Source organism: Herpailurus yagouaroundi, unplaced genomic scaffold (assembly GCF_014898765.1).
Source record: "Herpailurus yagouaroundi ecotype Mexico unplaced genomic scaffold, PumYag 141, whole genome shotgun sequence".
Classification (NCBI taxonomy): domain Eukaryota; kingdom Metazoa; phylum Chordata; class Mammalia; order Carnivora; family Felidae; genus Herpailurus; species Herpailurus yagouaroundi.
Window position 1 is genome coordinate 38452339 of NW_024412396.1, and position 18317 is coordinate 38470655.

At 39.0% G+C, this 18317-nt stretch overlaps 1 protein-coding gene across 1 annotated transcript in view; it reads right to left on the reverse strand.

Moving 5' to 3' along the window:
• KCNH5 (potassium voltage-gated channel subfamily H member 5) overlaps positions 1–18317 on the reverse strand; it is a 314764-nt gene that overhangs the window by 43413 nt on the left and 253034 nt on the right. Inside the window, exon 10 of the mRNA XM_040477339.1 lies at positions 15127–15323. Coding sequence (XP_040333273.1) covers positions 15127–15323 — 197 coding nt within the window. The remainder of the gene's footprint in view (positions 1–15126; positions 15324–18317) is intronic.

Consider the following 18317-nt stretch of genomic DNA (forward strand, 5'->3'; position numbering starts at 1 on the left):
CCTTTTTCCTTCACCAAAACAACTAAAGATTTATTCTAAGTTGAACATCTACTTCTAGCAAAGAAGTAATTCAAGTGCCTCCTGGAGAATCCCAAATATTGCCATTTCTCTTTACTATTTTGGGACAAATTTTAACCAATTAAGATGTATTTGCTCACAGTAACCCAGTGGCAAGTCTACATGTTTTATGTTTAATGCCCCAAAGAATTTTCTAATGTCTCTAAAGTGTAACTTTTGCAAATTCTTATGAAATCTACATTCAAAAGGAGCCCAGTAGTTATCAGAATTAAAAAAATATATAAAGCAGATACCTCTTTTCCTGCTACTTTCCTCTCCAGACATACTCCTCATGGGTGTCAGGCTCTACTACTAGAAAGGGAAGCAGCACACCTTGCTTTAAGTCAGTGAACTCTGCAATATTGTTACTTATTCAATCAACAAAATGTCACTGGAGTGCCAGAGTACAAAGAGCAGGTGGAAATATGGGATAGTAGCCATTTCTCTATCTTTAACAGCTTAACAGTCAATGTGTGAAGACAGGGCGTCTATTCAATACATGTAACCCTGCAAAGCAACATACAGTAAATATTGAAAAACTGATACAGAGAAAGTAGAGATCCCATACAGCTGGAGAGCAGGAGGTGAATGGAGAAAGGGGGGGCAAAGCTGATCCTTAAGGAAGGAGCTGAAGTCACAGGATAAGGTGATTGATTGGTTTCTTTTACAAAATAGCAATTCAAGTCTCATAATATAGTTTTTCCCAACTTGTCTTCCATTTGTCCAAATCTTGATGATTTTTCTGTGCCATATTTTCACAATGTTTGGAGACCAGGAGTCTTTTTATATCTCACCAAAGGAATATCTTTGCCCTTGCTCTCCATTTAAAATAACCACTTTTGTTGCTCTACAAATGGTTAGAGTTTTTCTTTATTCTAGTCCAGGTCACTCACAGTAGATAGATTTTATTTTTGGTGAGATATTAAATACATCTCTGATCTTCTTTAACCAAAATTAAGCAGCTACATCTTTGACACACTGGAGCACACCTGGCTATTGAATCCTGCCACTCTCTGAAATCGAAAGTAGCAGTTTTCTAAATTGCTCACATTTTCCTGAAAAGAGTTTGGAAAAAATGAAAAAAATACTTGGATAGTTTGAAGTTCTATGGCATCAATGGCAAATTTATTTCTGGGCTATGGATATTAGACCATGAGGCACTTGTGCTTCCAGAAGGAGATTGATATGTTTGTTTTATAAAATATACTCCAAAACTCTAAATTCAAGTGTCTTGTATGCTGTTTGGTTTATAGTAAAGCCAGCTTACCCTCGAGCATCGATACATTTTCATATAATTACATGTGTTGCAAATCTTTTCTTCTGACAGACTTGTCTTGATGCGTCTTTGAATTTTTAAAGATTTCTCTCTCTCTCTCTCTCTCTCTCTCTCTCTCTCTCTGTCTCTTTCTCATTGTTTGAGCTTCATTAATGTTGTCAACCTCCATAGAGTTGCTGGTTCACAATTAAAAACACCCTTCTAAAAGGAATGTGCCAAGTAGAATGGCCTAGGAGCCCCACAAGAGAGATTTTTCGGGCTGGCAAAGCCACCAAATCCAAATCTGCTTTCCTAGTTTTCTCACCAGGGCGAACATCCATGTTAAGACCTTCTTTGCGGACTTCTTGGGAGAAGTCAGCTGCCTTAGAGTAAAGGGAATGAGGCCCTGCCAGCCATTGTTCTTTGCTCCAGACCACCACTCCCACTCCCAAGCAGTCTGTGGAGAAAGTCTTCCCAGTGGATTTCTCTAACAAGCCACTTGGTGACCGTCAGGTGTGAAAATGTTACTATTCATAAGCCGGCAGTCAGCCTCACTTTATGGAATCATAAATCCAGAAGGCTGGATCTGATCTCTCGTGCCTGCTTTTTTCTGGTGCAACAGGCCCTTCCCCACGCAACAGTGCACTCTATAATGGCTAAGTAGGCCATCTGACATCCAGTCTCTGAATTTCCGAACATTAGGAAACACTAATTTTCTCACTCAGGAGGAGGTATGTATCTTCCTGCCACGGGAAACTAACTTTCAAAGGACCTGTGTTACATATTACCCATTTCACATGCTGGGATTATGATGCCATTCACAGCCACCTTTAAAGTAGTTGCTAAAATACCTGTAAGAGAGGGAAGCAAATCCCTGGCCAGGGTCCAGTGCCCAGCATCACCTCTGTGCCCTGCTGTTAGGGGAACCTGGCTGCTTCCTGCACGCAAAATGAGCAGTTCCCATGTTTAGCCTGCAATTTGCATTCCAGATTGTGAGTTTCCTGAGGGATGGAGCCTCTGCTGAACCGCTGCAGATTGACAACGCTCTCTAAAGGATGAAACTGTGGACACAGCGCAAACCCCAGTGACATCAAATGTCAACTTCTGAAAGTGTTGGGTTAAATCAAGTATAACCTGATTCAGAAAGAAGAGGCAGAAAATGAATGACTTTCTCTGGGAGAAATTACTGTAGCCTCGCTGGGTCATCTGAGTGTCTCTGATTATTTAGTAGAATGACTTGATTTGACTCTTTTGGGGAAAGATCACTTGATTAGAATGTCAAAATCTATTAAATGCACCTTTCAGATGGGGAAAAAAATGGACATTCCAGGAAGACAGATACTATTTTGGTCATAATCGTTAACTATTAAGAATTCAACCTGACCACAGAGCAGATCTCTATTTTTTTGTTTGTTTGCAAAATGTATAGAATGCTCTAAACTGCTTCCTATTCTACATACATTGATATGTTTTAAATATAATATTTATTTCACTTTTTTGGCACTGTAAACATCTTGAAAACGCCCCTCTGAATAACCAAAAGCCTTTCAAAATCTGTTGTAAAGTGTTACAAACTACTTAGAATCAACACAGAAACCTTTTGAATACACGTCTATTGATCTCGATATTTTCTGAGGTTCCTCAGAGAATAGAAGAAGCTGAATCAGTGGATTAAGCTCAAAAACTGATGGGAAGAAATTCCTACAAGGACAAACTATATCATCAAATTTAGATGTTAACTTGGGGGTTGGGTGGGAGGAACCCCCCCCCAAAGAGCTCTACCTAAAAATATACTAAAGTACTGATCCATGAACAGATCCAAAGTTAACATTATATATATATATGTATATATATATATATACACATATATATATGTGTGTGTGTGTGTGTGTGTATACACACATATGTAAAATACATACCTATTATTATATAGTATATATTTTATATACATATTATGTGTACAATCATAGGTGATCCATTGACTTCTTTTTCCATAACAGAGAAGGAAAAAGATACATAAGAAACAAATATAGGAAAAATTGTGTATATTCAAAATTCAAATCAATACCTAAAGAAATTAGGGAAGCAAATATTATGTACATTTCTGTTTTAATATATTTTTTAAATTTGTTTTAATGTTTATTTTTGAGAGAGAGAGAGAGAGAGGCAGTGACAGAATGTGAGCAGGGGAGGGGCAGGGAGGGAGACAGAATCTGAAACAGGCTCTGGGCTCTGAGCTGTCAGCACAGAGCTTGACATGAGACTCAAACCCAAGAGCTGTGAGACTATTACTTGAGCTGAAGTGGGACGCTTAACCAACTGAGCCACCCAGGCGCCCCTCAGTCTTAATAGAAATCCTTGCTTTTTCTCATTCAAAAGGAGGGGTTTCCTACAAATGAAGATGGCGTGATATAGCACTGTACTTCCAGAGGCCCCTTCATCAAATATTAATTGTTGAGAATTAAGAAGTGGTTGTTGACACATGGAAATGAATAGTCTGGTATCCAGCTATGACACCCCTAAAAGGCACTATTGTAAGGCAGGATTCAGCCCTAAAATAAAATCAAATGTTTCAAGTGGACTGTTGGCTACTTTGAGGATTCCCAAGAAAAATAATTTATAAAATTATAATTTTATCATTTCTTAGGTTACTCTTCTGACTATACTAAATGCTTATTCCCTCATTTATTACTAGAAGACATATTTTCTTGCAATAAAAATAAAGCCTAGTTTTGAAAAGGGGAGCTATCAAACAGTATGATCTCCCTTCAAGTATGTTGGTGACTTACTGAATTCAGCCCCACTCTGAAACTTGAGAAACACTGTCCTTAAATAGCTGCTTTGGAGGTATTACTGAAGAGTGAGGGATCTGTGAACCTATGTCCTGAGAGCTAAATGTGGAAAAGTTTTTATTCTGTCTGGAAGCAGATCAAGACGGCCCTAAATAGAAGCAGCTTAAGGAATCAAAAGACTGCATAATTAAGTCTCTGCTTCCTCTAAATGCACATGATAAACTTCTGGAATTGCTGAAAGTCTGCCTCTTTCAACCACCATCAGCGGGGTGAGCGCCAGCCTGAAGCTGAGACACTGGAGGCTGGAACTTCAGAACAGCGATTGGCTGTGTGGCCTCGAGCAAGTCGCCTCACCTCTCTTGGCTCACTTCCCTCCAGTGTTGATTTGAAGCCCAAATGAAACAAGGCCCGCGGTGTGTGAACTGCAAGGTACAGAGCTACATGAGTTTGGAGGTGAAACTTCTACAAGCCGCAGGGTACTGGCTATGGCCAGTGTTTCTATTTAAAAAAAATTTTTTTTAACGTTTAATTTTTGAGACAGAGAGAGACAGAGCATGAACGGGGGAGGGTCAGAGAGAGAGGGAGACACAGAATCTGAAACAAGCTCCAGGCTCTGAGCTGTCAGCACAGAGTCCGACGCGGAGCTCGAACTCACGGACCGCGAGATCATGACCTGAGCCGAAGTCGGCCGCTTAACTGACTGAGCCACCCAGGCGCCCCAAATGGCCAGTGTTTCTAGTAGTTCACACGCATTTGCGATCCTGATGATCAGCTAAGATAGTAGCTCTCTGCTCACACTCAAGGGTGTATGCAGATTCTACAAGGGAAACGATGAGAAAAAAAAGTTTGTTCTTTAAAGTCCTTTTGAATGAGATGAAAGCACTGTTCTGACAAGCACAGCCCCTGGCATCAGGTGATCTAAATTCACGCAATAGTGATGTCAACGTTGCTGTCTTCTGAAAGTGCTAGAGAGACGGGGCATTGTGTGGACTCCGCAGGCAGAAATGGTTAGAAACTGCAGCTGGAAGTTAGCTCTAATTGTGATTTAACACTAATTCGTAATGGTCCTTTTCATAATCCTATTTCATAAGGCTCTCTGCCAAAATCGTCAAGGGCATCATTTGTTTTTCTGGATGACAGTGATTATTGTAGTCAGTGATGATAAAAACTATGCTGGCCAGTATGTCAGATTCACTTTGCATTCATTCACTGATTCATTCATTCAGTTACACAGCAGGCACTATTCTGGTCATTGGCAATGGCAAAGAGATTACAGAAAAATACCTACTTTAAGGAGCTCGTTGTTTAATTGAAAAAACAAACATGCAAATAGGAAACCCAAGTACCACAATCAGTGCTATGAGAGAAGCACAGATTCTCTGGAATACTTCAGAGTTTTATGGAGACCATATTAGCTTTTGTTCCAAGTGTGGACAGTGTTTTAGTGATGTCTTTTTAATTGGATACGAGCTTGCAGGGATATGAAATGAATATACTCCCGTATTTTGTTCAGCTGATGTACCAGGGTGGGAGAAAGGGGGGGGTGGGAAATAGTGGAGTTGGAACTCCCCTTATCAGAATCCTAGACTACTTCTTCAAAGATGCCAGTACTGACCCCTGAAATACATGTAGTCTGCAACACATGTACACCAAGCAAGTACTCAAAGCCTGCTCAGTATCCAATTCCAGTCTGTCTTCCGTCTATAAAAGGTAATTGTTATACAGATGCTTCACTGCTCAAAGAAAAAAATACATTCCGTGTCACTGGATTCACCAGGATAAGAATGCTTTTTGGAAAGAAAAACAGTTACTGAGTTCTGAGCCTGTGCTAATGCATGAGTGACCCTAACCCACCATTTCTTTCCACTGTGATATTAAAATACAGGATTGGTGCTCTAGCCACCCATAAATGGCCCGCTGGCTTCTGTTACTCTCTACTTAAGAATACTGCCATTTGAGGAAAAGGATCCTGGTTTTATGGGAGGAAAGGGATAACTACTTTTATGTTCTGTTTTTCCAATTTACAATTTGCATTCATCATTCTTGGGGGGAAATTTTTCTAAGTTTAAATGGGATCCTTTCTTAAATCACTGTAGGAGGGCAAGAACGTTTTGGTAGTAATGATAATTATGCATTGCCGAGAAGTTACAGCAGCCAGTACTGAATGTTGATGCTGATGCATATCCCCAGTAATCCAGACCTATTTCAGTTGTAAGTTTTGATTTTAGAAAACTTCTCAAAGTTACTCCTTCACATTTAATTTAAAAAAAAAAAAAAAGAGGGTTGTTGTGTCCTCCTCCCAAATCATATATCTAAGCTCTAACCCCCAGTGTGGCTGTCTCTGAAGATGGGACCTCTAAAGAAATCATAGTTAAATGAAGTCATAAGGTTGGGGCTCTGATCCAACAGGATTAAGAAGAGACACCAGAGACTTCCTTCACAGAGGAAGGACCATATGAGCACACAGCCAGAAGGCAGCCATCTACAACCCAAGGACAGAACTCTCAGCAGACACCAACCTCGCTGGCACTTTGGTCTTGAACTTCTAGCCTGAAGGCTGTCAGACAATACCTTTCAGTTTAACCATCCAGTCTGTGTTATTTTGTTATGGCATTCTGAACAGATTAATACAAGGGATAAATTAATACTGTTAATAGGTCTTGGATTAGCTTGTGTCTGAACTAAGGGGTATACAGATGTTCAGTAAAAAGGAGCATAAACTAGGAGCAAGATAGGTCTCCAAGGCAACCATAGAGATGTTTCTTTGAGACCACAACTAAGGGCAAGTGTCAGTTTGGCATCACTTTTTTTTTTTTTAAGTTTTTTAAAGTTTATTTATCTATTTTTGAGAGAGAGACAGAGCAAGCAAGGGAGGGACAGAGTGGCTTAACCAACTGAGCCACCCAGGCGCCCCAATTTGGCATCACTTTTGATCAAGGTCCAAGGAGATCCACTCCATCATAATAGTAGATGTACTGGAAACATTTCTCTAGAATCGTTTGGCTTAGAAATTTTCATGACACCAGCAATAAAGTCAGCAGAGCCATGGAATGAAAAGACACATAAGTTCTCTGTCCATGACCACTCAATCTGGAACCACAAGAGGGGTTTCTACTCATTAACATAATAGATATGGTATTTAAAAACATTATTTTATTAAGTTTATTTATTTATTTTGAGAGAGAGCACATGGGAGGAGCAGAGAGAAAGAACCTCAAGCAGACTCTATACTGTTACAGTGTGGAGCCCGATGTGGGGCTTAAACTCACGAATCGTGAGATCATGACCTGAGCCAAAATCAAGAGTTGGTTGCTTAACCATTGAACCACCCAGATGTCCCATAGACATGGCCTTTAAAAGGGAAGCCCAGTTGATTGCACAATTTTAAGACTATATTCACATTGTTCGGTCTTAACTATTTTTCTTTCCTTTCAAATTTCAGTTAGCGATCTCTTCCCAGTTGTTTTTTTTTTGGCACTGACCACATGGTTATCTTAGTTCTCATTCCTAACAAAGAATCGTTCTCGGTATCAGCTCATTCCCTGTCTGTTTCCTGCTGTCAGTCAGGTCTCAGATTTTCCCAATTCTGTATGAAAATACTTGTTGTCCTTTTATTTCTTTCTTCCAATCTTTCTTCCTTCCTCCCCCTCTTCCCCCTTTTTAATCAACAAACATTTTTAGTACTAATACATATCACTTCTGGCAGGAAACTTGTCAGTATTTTTTTTCATAACTTCTAATGTGAAAGTGCTCAATTCTTAAGAAAGTAACTTAAAATACAAAGGTGTAAAAAATAGGAGTTTTGTTTAATGTGAGAAATTTCCTTTTTTACACGTTTATACTAACGGGGTGGCAGCCAGTATAGTTCTTAAAAGTATTGACAAGATAGCAGAGAGTATATTAGAAACATAGTATTTTCAGCAAAGCAGTATTTTACCGTGTTCAGTAACACTTCTTGAACAACACTGATATGTTGGAAGTTCCATGCTTTTACTAAAAATGAGACCCTTCACAACGCAAGCGGCACACCCGCTGTGGCCACACCACACACATTGGCTCGCACTGAGACTGGGAATCCTGTTCACAACTCTGAACATTGCCGATAGCCTGGTTTTTCTGCTCTGCTGTTAGTTTTATCCCTAATCATGATGTGAAAAACACTAAAATCAGTCTACGAATCACAGGCAAACTCATGCTGTCTACCTTCCTTTTTCCCTGTTAAAAATGAACACAGCCAAATATTGCATTTTACTCACAGTCTTCGACACAAGGCTTTTAAACTAGGCTAGCTAGTAAAAATACCACCAGCATAGAATTCAAAGGACTTGGATTCCCATCCCAGCCCTGATGCTTATTTGCTAAGCAAACCTGAGCAAGTCACTTAATTCACTGGGTCTCAGTTTTCTCATCCATAAAGAAAATAAATTGGACTAGGGGGTCTGCAAGATCATTCCTTCCTCTTGAATATTATTCCGTTTAAAATGAAATCCTGGGGTGCCTGGGTGGCTCAGTCAGTAAGCATCCAACTCTTGATTTTGGCTCAGATCATGATCTCACGGTGGTGAGACTGAGCCCCAAGTCAGGCTCTGTGCTGAGCTATGGAGCCTACTTGAGATTCTCTCTCTGCCCCCCCCCCCGCTCATGCTCTCTAAATAAATATACAAAAAGTAGAAATGAACAGTCACAATTAAAATATAAAATAATGAAATAAAATAAAATAAATAAAATAACATAACATAAAATAAAATCCTAATGCCAGTCATGTCATCATTACCTCCTGGAATCCCTCCCTGTGTCTTCCTCTGGGATGAGTTGGATTCATCTCCTCTATGACCCCCACCCACTCTCTACCCTGAATGTAATCCTCTCATAGCATTTGTCGGGCTCTGTTAGGATTTATTTGACTCTTGCTAGACGGCAGGCCCCTAGAGAGCAGGCACTGGGCCTTTTATCTCCATGACCGCCTAGGTATGTAGTAGGGCCGTGATAGATGCATACTGATATACACGGAGCCAGCCAATACTCTCTGTGCCACACTTTGTCAAAGGGTCTTTTCAGAAAAGGTACCAAAAATAGAAAATAAAACTCCTCACTCATCCAAATAGTCAGTCTGGAGGAAAATATGTTCATGCTAGCTTGAAAGTGAAGGAAATATTTAGAAACAACTCAAAATCCCAACTACACTTAATGTGGCCATAAGTAAATGTTTAGCAGAGACCACACTGTTTGAATAAACAGAGTAGGCACAGTGAGCCACTCTCACCCATTAACCTGACGGGAACCCTCCTGAAACCGAGTTCCCAGGTGCCAGCCAAGAGCCTGCTCTAGAAGCAGGTCTTCTAAAGCACAGCAGTCACACCTGCTACGTTAACTCTTTTTACACAGACAGTACTTCATTGCATCACAACTAGGCAGAATGAGGAGAAGTGCACGAATTGCTTCAACAGTCTGATTAAAATCCCTTACAATTTAGAGATCACCTGTGCTGGGTGTGCCACTTGCCTTTTCAGACCTGGACCTGAGGGTTGGTCCTCAAGTTAATAAGCGCCATTTTGTCTGGGGCACCTGGGTGGCTCAGTCAGTTGAGCATCCGACTTTAGCTCAGGTCATCAGTTCGCGAGTTCAAGCCCTACATCAGACTCGCTGCTGTCAGCACGGAGCCCACTTTGGATCCTCTGTCCCCCTCTTCCTGCCCCTGTCTCACTTGTGTGCTCTCTCTCTCTCTCTCTCTCAAAAATAAACATTAAAAAAGAAATTAATAAACACCATTCTGCCATTCCAGGAAATTGTAGCTTCACTTAATTAAGTACATAAATACATAACCCAAGTCAGCGAGTGAGCCAACCTTCCGCTGTTGCTCTCCATGCCTTTTCTGAATGTGTTTAAACTTACTGAAAACTATGGAATTGTGTTCTTATTATTGAGAAAAATACACCAACCTGTCCTTTTGTTCAACTTAGTTCAGTTTCTGACTGTCGTGTGGGAGTTCTTGATCTCCAGCAGTCTAGGGAAGCCTGTGTTGCTTTAAATGCACAAAATAAAATATATAGTATTGCAAATGGAAAAAAAAACATTATGTTGAAGTCCAGTTATCAAAATATTAAAAAAGAATTCACAAAAAATAGTCATCTGTGCTTTTTAAATGCAATAACCTCATCTTAGTAGCAGGTCTATAATAATTTCCATAATTATTAAGCAGTGATGAGCCTAAACACTTCAACAAGTACAATATAATATGCAAATATCTATGAGTTCTTTTGGTAAAGAAATAATACTATTTAATAATATTAATATATACTAATAATTATAAATAATACTATTTAATAATACTAATATATACTAATAGTTATAAATAATACTATTTAATAATACTAATACTACTGTAGTATGTTAGCAACCTTCATGATTGAAGGAAAAGCTAAATTTCACTTAGAAAATAAAGAAAATTAAGATGTAATAATTTTTCTTATCCAAATTTACAAGCTTTAGGTAAAAATTTCAGGCTTCTCCTGTTTCAGATTCTGTGTCTCCCTCTCTCTCTGCCCCTCCCCTGTTCATGCTCTGTCTCTCTCTGTCTCAAAAATAAATAAACGTTGAAAAAAAAATTAAAAAAAAAATTTCAGGCTTCTACTATCATGAGATCAAGAGTTCATAAACTCATTCCATTTAGTTCACAAACATTTGGACCAAGAGCAAGCACACTTGGATTCATCAGTCTGGCATTCATCAAACTTGCATTGTTTCACCATGTTATCTTTTAAAAAGCCGAAGCAAATTAGGTACAAAACTAGTGTGGTTTTGTGTAAAAATTTGTACCTCTGGATTCTCTGGGGAAAAAAAATATGCAGACCAAGCAACACTGGGCTGGCATTCCAAGGCAGTGTGCAACCAGGCCAAGGAGCCCCTGCCCCTCTTATGTATGGTGTGAACGCTGGTCTTCAACAGCCACGGGAGCCTTGCCTCACTCATGCATTTTATTGACCTGTTTCTGCAGCCACCTCTCGTGTATGGTATTTTCCATTGCATGATAACCTCTGAGCGGCAAGTAATAGAGATGATTTCTAATATAAGGGGGAGAGAATTGTATTTGCATTCTCATTGTCCTTCCCAGCAATTGACACACTAAGGCCCATGGAAGCTACCTGTTTGTGTAGATAAAATTTTCCTAAAGCACAACTATGCTCACTTATTTACATATTATCTTTGGCTGCTGCTGTGAACTGAACTGTATCTCCCCAAACTTCGGATCTTGAAGTCCTAATCCCCTAATATGATATTTGACAAAGAGGTTTTGGGGAGCTAATTCGGTTTAGATGAGGTCATGAAGGTGAGGTCCTCGTGATAAGAATTCTGCCCTAAAAAGAGGCACTAGAGAGAGAACTTTCTCTCTCTCTCTCTCTCTTTTTCTCTCTCTTTCTCCCTTCCTCTCTTTCTGTCTCCCTTACTCAGAGCCATGTGGGGACATAGAGAAAAGGCAGAGGTCTACAAGCCAGGAAGAAAAGAGCCCTTACTGGGGTACCCAGCTGGGTCCCGCACCTTGATCTCGAATTTCTCGGCCTCCAGAGCTGTGTGAAGTAAATTCCTGTTGTTTAAGTGTACAGTATTTTGTTATGGCTCCCTGAGCTAAGACAGCTGCTTTCACACTACAGTGGCAAGCCTGAGTCATTGACACAGAGATTCTGTGGCCTTCAAATCCTAAAATATCTACTGACTGATCCTTATCCGAGAAAGTTTGCCAACCCCTGCTCTAGTTGATGGATGGAATTACCAGTTCTAGTTCTAGAATTTGTATAGAGAGGAACTTAAGGATGGTTAGCGGGATCTATGTTGGCATAACAAATATCTTATCTTCCCGTAATGGAGATGGGGCAAGCAGCTAAAGCACTGACACACCCCCCATTATTGTGACCACCAGGAACCACACACTTTACAGACCTCTCCACTGAGCCACCTCATGCGCTCATGAAACCAGAGCTGTAATCCATGATGGCTGAAAATCTGGGTTCCAAATCCACTCCCCCCAACTCACTAGGGACATGCCCTTAAATGATGGTTATGATAGCTATGGATATCAATAGCATACTACGGATGTAGTTTTGATTATGCAATTCACAACAAATGTGCAATTCACAAAAAATATTCAATGCAGGAATGCTTGCAATAATAGCAATAAGAACAAAATATCCTCTTATTAGGTTCACCTGAATGGCTCAGTCAGTTAAGCTTTGACTCTTGATCTCAGCTCAGGTCTTGATCTCAGGGTTGTGAGTTCAAACCCCGCGTTGGGCTCCAAGCTGGGTGTGGAGCCCATTTAAAAATATATATCCTTTTATTAATAGCTCTGTGGGGAATGAAGTGAAAGTGACTGAGGGAATGAGAAACTTATGTGTCTGTGGAATATTGTTGTGGAAAAAAATATATCAAGTACTTGACAAGCCAAAGCAACATGGTATCACCTAAAGAGTTAGGTTTTAGAATCAGACAGGGATGGATTCGAAGGCAAACCCTGACCCATAATTGACTTGGTAACTAGCTGTCCCCTTCCCAGAACCTCAGCCTTTTCTTCAATGAGTGGAAATCATAGTGCCTCATCTGTGGGTTATTAAAATTTCATAAGATCAATTATTAAATAAAAAATGTGTTGAAGCGCACAGTTTTAAAATAGGCTCTGAAAATGATATTCTCATGAGTCACTGGAGGATATTTTCTGTTATTTTTATGAGAATACTTTTTAAAAATTTTTTAATGGTTATTTGAGAGAGAGAGCACAAGGCAGGGAGGGGCAGAGAGAGAGGGAAAGAGAGAATCCCAAACAGCCTCCGCCCTGTAAGCACAGGGCCCATCACGGGACTGGACCCCAAGAACCAAATCGTGAGATCATGACCTGAACTGAAATCAAGAGTCGAATACTTGACCGACTGAGCCACCCATCCTGAGAATTTTTTTTTTTCTGAGAACAAAGTGACACTGACCGACAGCACACCTGTCCCCACATTTTGCCAAGTTATTGAGACCATCCATCAATTGAAGAAGGGCTAGAATTTATAAAAAAAATTTTTTTAAATGGGCACAGGTTGTAACAGGGAACAGAGTATATAGGGAAGAAGCTATTTGATGTAACCTGGGCACCAGTACCTGCAGACGTGGGTGCACCACCCCCGGGTCCAATTAAAAAACACACAGTTTCCTGTCTGTAGCTCTCTTCCTAGCAGACGTAATCATGCAGGTGTGTGCACTCAGCATTCACAACAGTGTGTGGGTGGGTGGGTGTGGTGTACATATGCTCAGATGTGTGAAAGAGAAAAAAAAAAAAAGAGGCAATAGGGCTCTGTGATGGACTCATTCTGAAGAACCAGAATTTATTTTCTACTGGTAATTATCCCTCTTTGAGACCTTGCACTGCAAATATATCAGTTGGTTATTTGATATTAATCCCTCTGGGCCTGAGTTTCCCCATGTGTTTTGAAGGGAAAATAACTGTCCTTTTTTTTCCACAGGAATATTACAAACATCAGATGAGGTACTGTGTAAACAACATGCTTTGAGGAGGACAGTGACAAATAGGATCTGTCCTGAGGACCGTAACGATGATGGATAGGGGTTTCGGTGATCTCGCGGTGTGTGGGAAGACTCCAAAACTGGCAAAATTTATACTGGAGAAGACTTAATAAGATGTAAGAGTTTCAAATATCTAACGGGCTGCCTTGCAGAAGAGGAATTTGGCACTGGGGAAGGTAGAGCATGGACTAAAGGAGACTTATTTCTGCTTAAAAGGGACTCTACACTCCCTGATGAATAAACAAGAAAATTCCACGTTTAGTTCATATTCGGTACCCCTCTTCCCCATTCATCACCATCTTCACTTTCAATTACATGTACAAATCCGTGTTTCACATATTTGTGTTTCACATACCAGTCACACTTGGCTGTAAGCTCCTTAAGCATTGCGGCTCTAGTCCTCGTGCTCGCAGCAACTCCTTACGTTTTGTCATGCAGGTTGTGAGTGCTCAATAAACATTTGTTAACAAAAATATAAACTGAAAATGTTACTCAAATGTAGATCCAATGTTGTGACACAGCTGGGAGGAATATGACTCCTGCAGTCCTATCCTCTCTTAGAACCCCAAGTAGGGAGCTATATTGATTTGCTTACGTTCATTTCTCTGCTGCTGCAGTAGAGATGCTGATTTGTCTCATGGCTTGATTTTTCTCCTCCATGTTAACTAAAGGGAAAGTTCTATTTAAGGGGGCAATGGGAAGGAAGCTTGCTATTTCAAAATACTTCACCATAGACAGGCAATTATTTTAGATGAAATTCCTTAAGTGCAGTTGTCCAAATGTGTATTTCATTCTTGGCAATAAAAGGGCCCTAGCCAATGTCCAATGACCCATAAATCATAGCTAGGGGATGTCTTTATGCAAATTAAATTTGTGTCACGGTCATCAATAAAAAAGATAACGGCCACGAAGATTGTATTTGCAACAGCAGTGCAAAGTTAAGGATTGCTATACCAATTTGTAGGACATGTCAGTGTGGCTAATTATTTTTTAAGATAGTATGCTTTGAAAGAATTCACAGGTAATAGGCTTTATGAATTGATCATTAAATGAGAAAGGATATTTAAATAGAGTCAGGAATATAAAATAAACATTCAGTCTGATTAACCTTACCAACTTAAAAAATCCACATAATAAAGTAAGGGACACTGACATTATTTTTATGGCAGTTATCATAAACCCCAAGAACTAATTATATTATAGTACAGTATGCTTGTTTCTCAACTCTGCCTTTCATTTTACTTTTAAATTATAAAGATTCAAGTCTTTAACCACATACTCAGGGTTTCTTCCCCCCTCTTAAAAAGGAAACAAAATATAAAGAAAGGGAAAGAATTATATCACTTCAAATCAATGAGAATGTACGAGTGCAAAATGAAATACCTTTTCCACACCTCAGCTAATAGAGCATGACATATTAACTCTATCGATACTAATAAGGGGAAGTGGATACATGCAACATACCCGTTTCCTTAGATTACAAGTAAGAGTGAGATTCCTTGAGAATGAGTTTGCAAAAGCTGTATAAAAGTCCAGGACTTTGAGCAAGGCTTCTCGCTTGATGATGTGGAGGTCACAGTATGTTAGTGCTCGGACATTGGCACATGCGTGAGCGAGGGTGGTTTCCTTCCAGAAGATGTCTCCAAATACGTCACCTTTCCCTGGAAAATGGTATAAGATATGTATTCAAGTACCTATACTAGTTCTTATCCTAATCACTATTTTTATTCAGTTTCATATATGGTATTGATATACTAGCATAATTTAGAGCCTGAGTATATAACCCCATCCAGATACATATAACAATGTACAACACTGTCATATAATATGTAAAGTAACATCACCCTGAATGCAGTTCTTGATGGAAAATCTGGAGTGGTATGAATAAATGAAATACAACAAAGACAAAAATCATATTTTAACAAATAGTTTCATTATCTTCTGCCATCATCACCTTTTCCATCTGACTAGAAGGAGCAAAGGTGACTTTTTAGTTTCACCCTTTCTTCTGCTTCCTCTGTAGAGATGACAGAATGCAATATAGAAGGATCTGCTGTTACAGTATTTATAAATCTGGAACTGATTGCACATATATTAAACATACATTATTCAGCAACTAAGTCTTATGCTCCAGGCAGACTAATACTGGCCATGACTTATTCCCCAGGGATGCCTTTCCATCTCTCCTGAGCCAACCTTTATGCAAGGCCTCAGGGCCCAGCCCCGGGGGCCCCCCATCCGCAACTACAGAGCCTAAGAAGCTGAGTTGGGGAAAACATGGAGACTCAGATTTGTTATGCTATCAACAGTTCCCTAAAGAGAGCTATACTGTAGTGAAATGTGGATATCTTTTTGAAATTCTGGAAATCACACAGAAATCAACTCTTCACTTCAGAGCAGCATCCACTGGTGAGCTGAACTCCGCAGTTCACCATTCCAAATCAAGAGTACTCAGTTGCCCAAACAAGATGGGGATAAGGAAGACTCAGAAATTAAGGCACTGTGCCAAAGCCATGCTTTCTATACTCTAACCACAGAAATGAGTAAATATCTGCTTTCATCACAAAGATTGAAGTCAGAAGTGACAAGAAAAAAGGAAGAAGAAGAAGGGAACATCTTATAACACTTCAGGCCAGCAAGATTACCAGAGAGAAAAGGCAACATGTAACCAGAGAAATGAGGGAGAGAGAGAGAGAGAGAGAGAGACAGAGACACAGAGAGACAGAGATTGAGGTTGAGTGAGATTACACATTCTTGCCCACATAGACAGTTTGGAAATCCTTAAAGAACCATGAGGCACTCCAGGATAGAAAGAGAAAACATGCATATATTGAGAAAGTGGTTACAACTATCATGTGATCATATGATCAGCATAAGGTAACCATAATGGATATTTAATTAATCTTGAGCATTTGTTTCCAGACACTCCAAAATTTTCTTTTAGTTAGTGACAGTGACAATTCAACGGTCTGATAGCCTTACATTTGTCCAAGGAAGGTTAATTAGAGACCTGTGACCCAAGGTAAGTCTCTGGGGTTATACAGCATCATAGATGACCTAAGGGAGAATTTAGGTATAGAAATTTAAAAAATAAGCCCTACCTCCACTTACACAGGTGAATTTTAGATATCTGTAAGTGGCATTATCTAAATTTTAAACAAGTAATTCCAATTGTAAAGAAATACATATTTATTCTAATTGCATTATCAGAAGTACCACATTTAATTATAAAAATGTTCATTGAATGAGCACTGAGTAATGTATGGAAATGTGGAATCATCTCGTACACTTGAAATTAATATAATGCTGTATGTTAATTATACTTCAATTTAAAATAAATAAATAAAAGAATAGTATGCAGCACCCAAGTATCATAAGTTGGAAAATAGTGACAAAAAGGTGTTCACATTATGTAAAATAACAAAGGCAGAATATCAAATCATACACATAGTATGATCTCATTTTATGCACTCTATAAAGCAAGTGCACCAAAATGGTAGGTTCTCTCTGCCTTATGGATACTGGGTGGGTTTTATGGTCTTATTATTTCCATTTATTATTTTTTAATCAGAAGACATCAACAACTGTTATATTATCATAGTCCCTGGTGCCATGAAAGTAACAGGGCTTCTAAAGGGCTGCTTTCATGTACCTCTTGTTCCTTTTACTCTATCGTCACTGCTATACTCTCTATACTAGGTTTTTCCTTGAAAAGACAGAAGAAGGATTCTACTTCTTTCTGATTCATTTCTGTGACCCTTTCTCAAACTATCACTTATAATACAGCCTCTGACCTATTTATAAGTGCTCAGTACTCTTCAGCTATCTGATTTTAATGTGCAGTAACTACAATGATAATCAATGTTTTTGACTAAGTAATTTCACTTCCAGGAATCAATCAAGATTTAGGACCAATACATGGAATATTCAGTCACAACCCCAGATTGGTAAGACAAACAAACAAATGAATAAAATATCCAACTATGGAAAGCTATCTACATATCAAGCATCAGTTCACATAGAATTAAAACTGTCTTTTGGAATAATGTGCAAAAATGCTTACCTTATAATACTAAATGAAAAAATAAAGATACAAAGTATAATATAATTTGGGTTACAACTACAATAAAGTACATAAAAATGAAACCGAAACTCCCAGACTAAAGTAATTATCAATTAAAAGTACTTTTTCTTATTTTCTTAAAATAAAATATTCATGACAAAACCAAATATACTGTATTTTAGTATTCTATGTTATTCTATAGAGGACATGTTATTATTAATTGATAAATTAATTAACTGCTGAAATTAAAATTGTGTTAAAAGCCAAAAGGGGAGTGCCTGGGTGGCTCAGTCAGTTAAATGTCTGACTCTTGATTTTGGCTCAGGTCATGATCTCATGGTTCGTGAGAATGAACCCCACATCGGGCTCTGCACTGACAGCTCAAAGTGTGCTTGGGATTCTCTCTCTCCCTCTCTCTCTCTCTACCCCTTCTCCACTTATACTCTCTCTGTCTCTCTCAAAAATAAATATAAATAAACATTTAAAAAAAGCCAAAGGGATACAAGACTAGAAGAAAATGCATTTAAATAATTATAGCAACTGGCTTCAGGTAATGTGTTTATTTTTTCTTCTTTCTACTTTATGTTTTCCA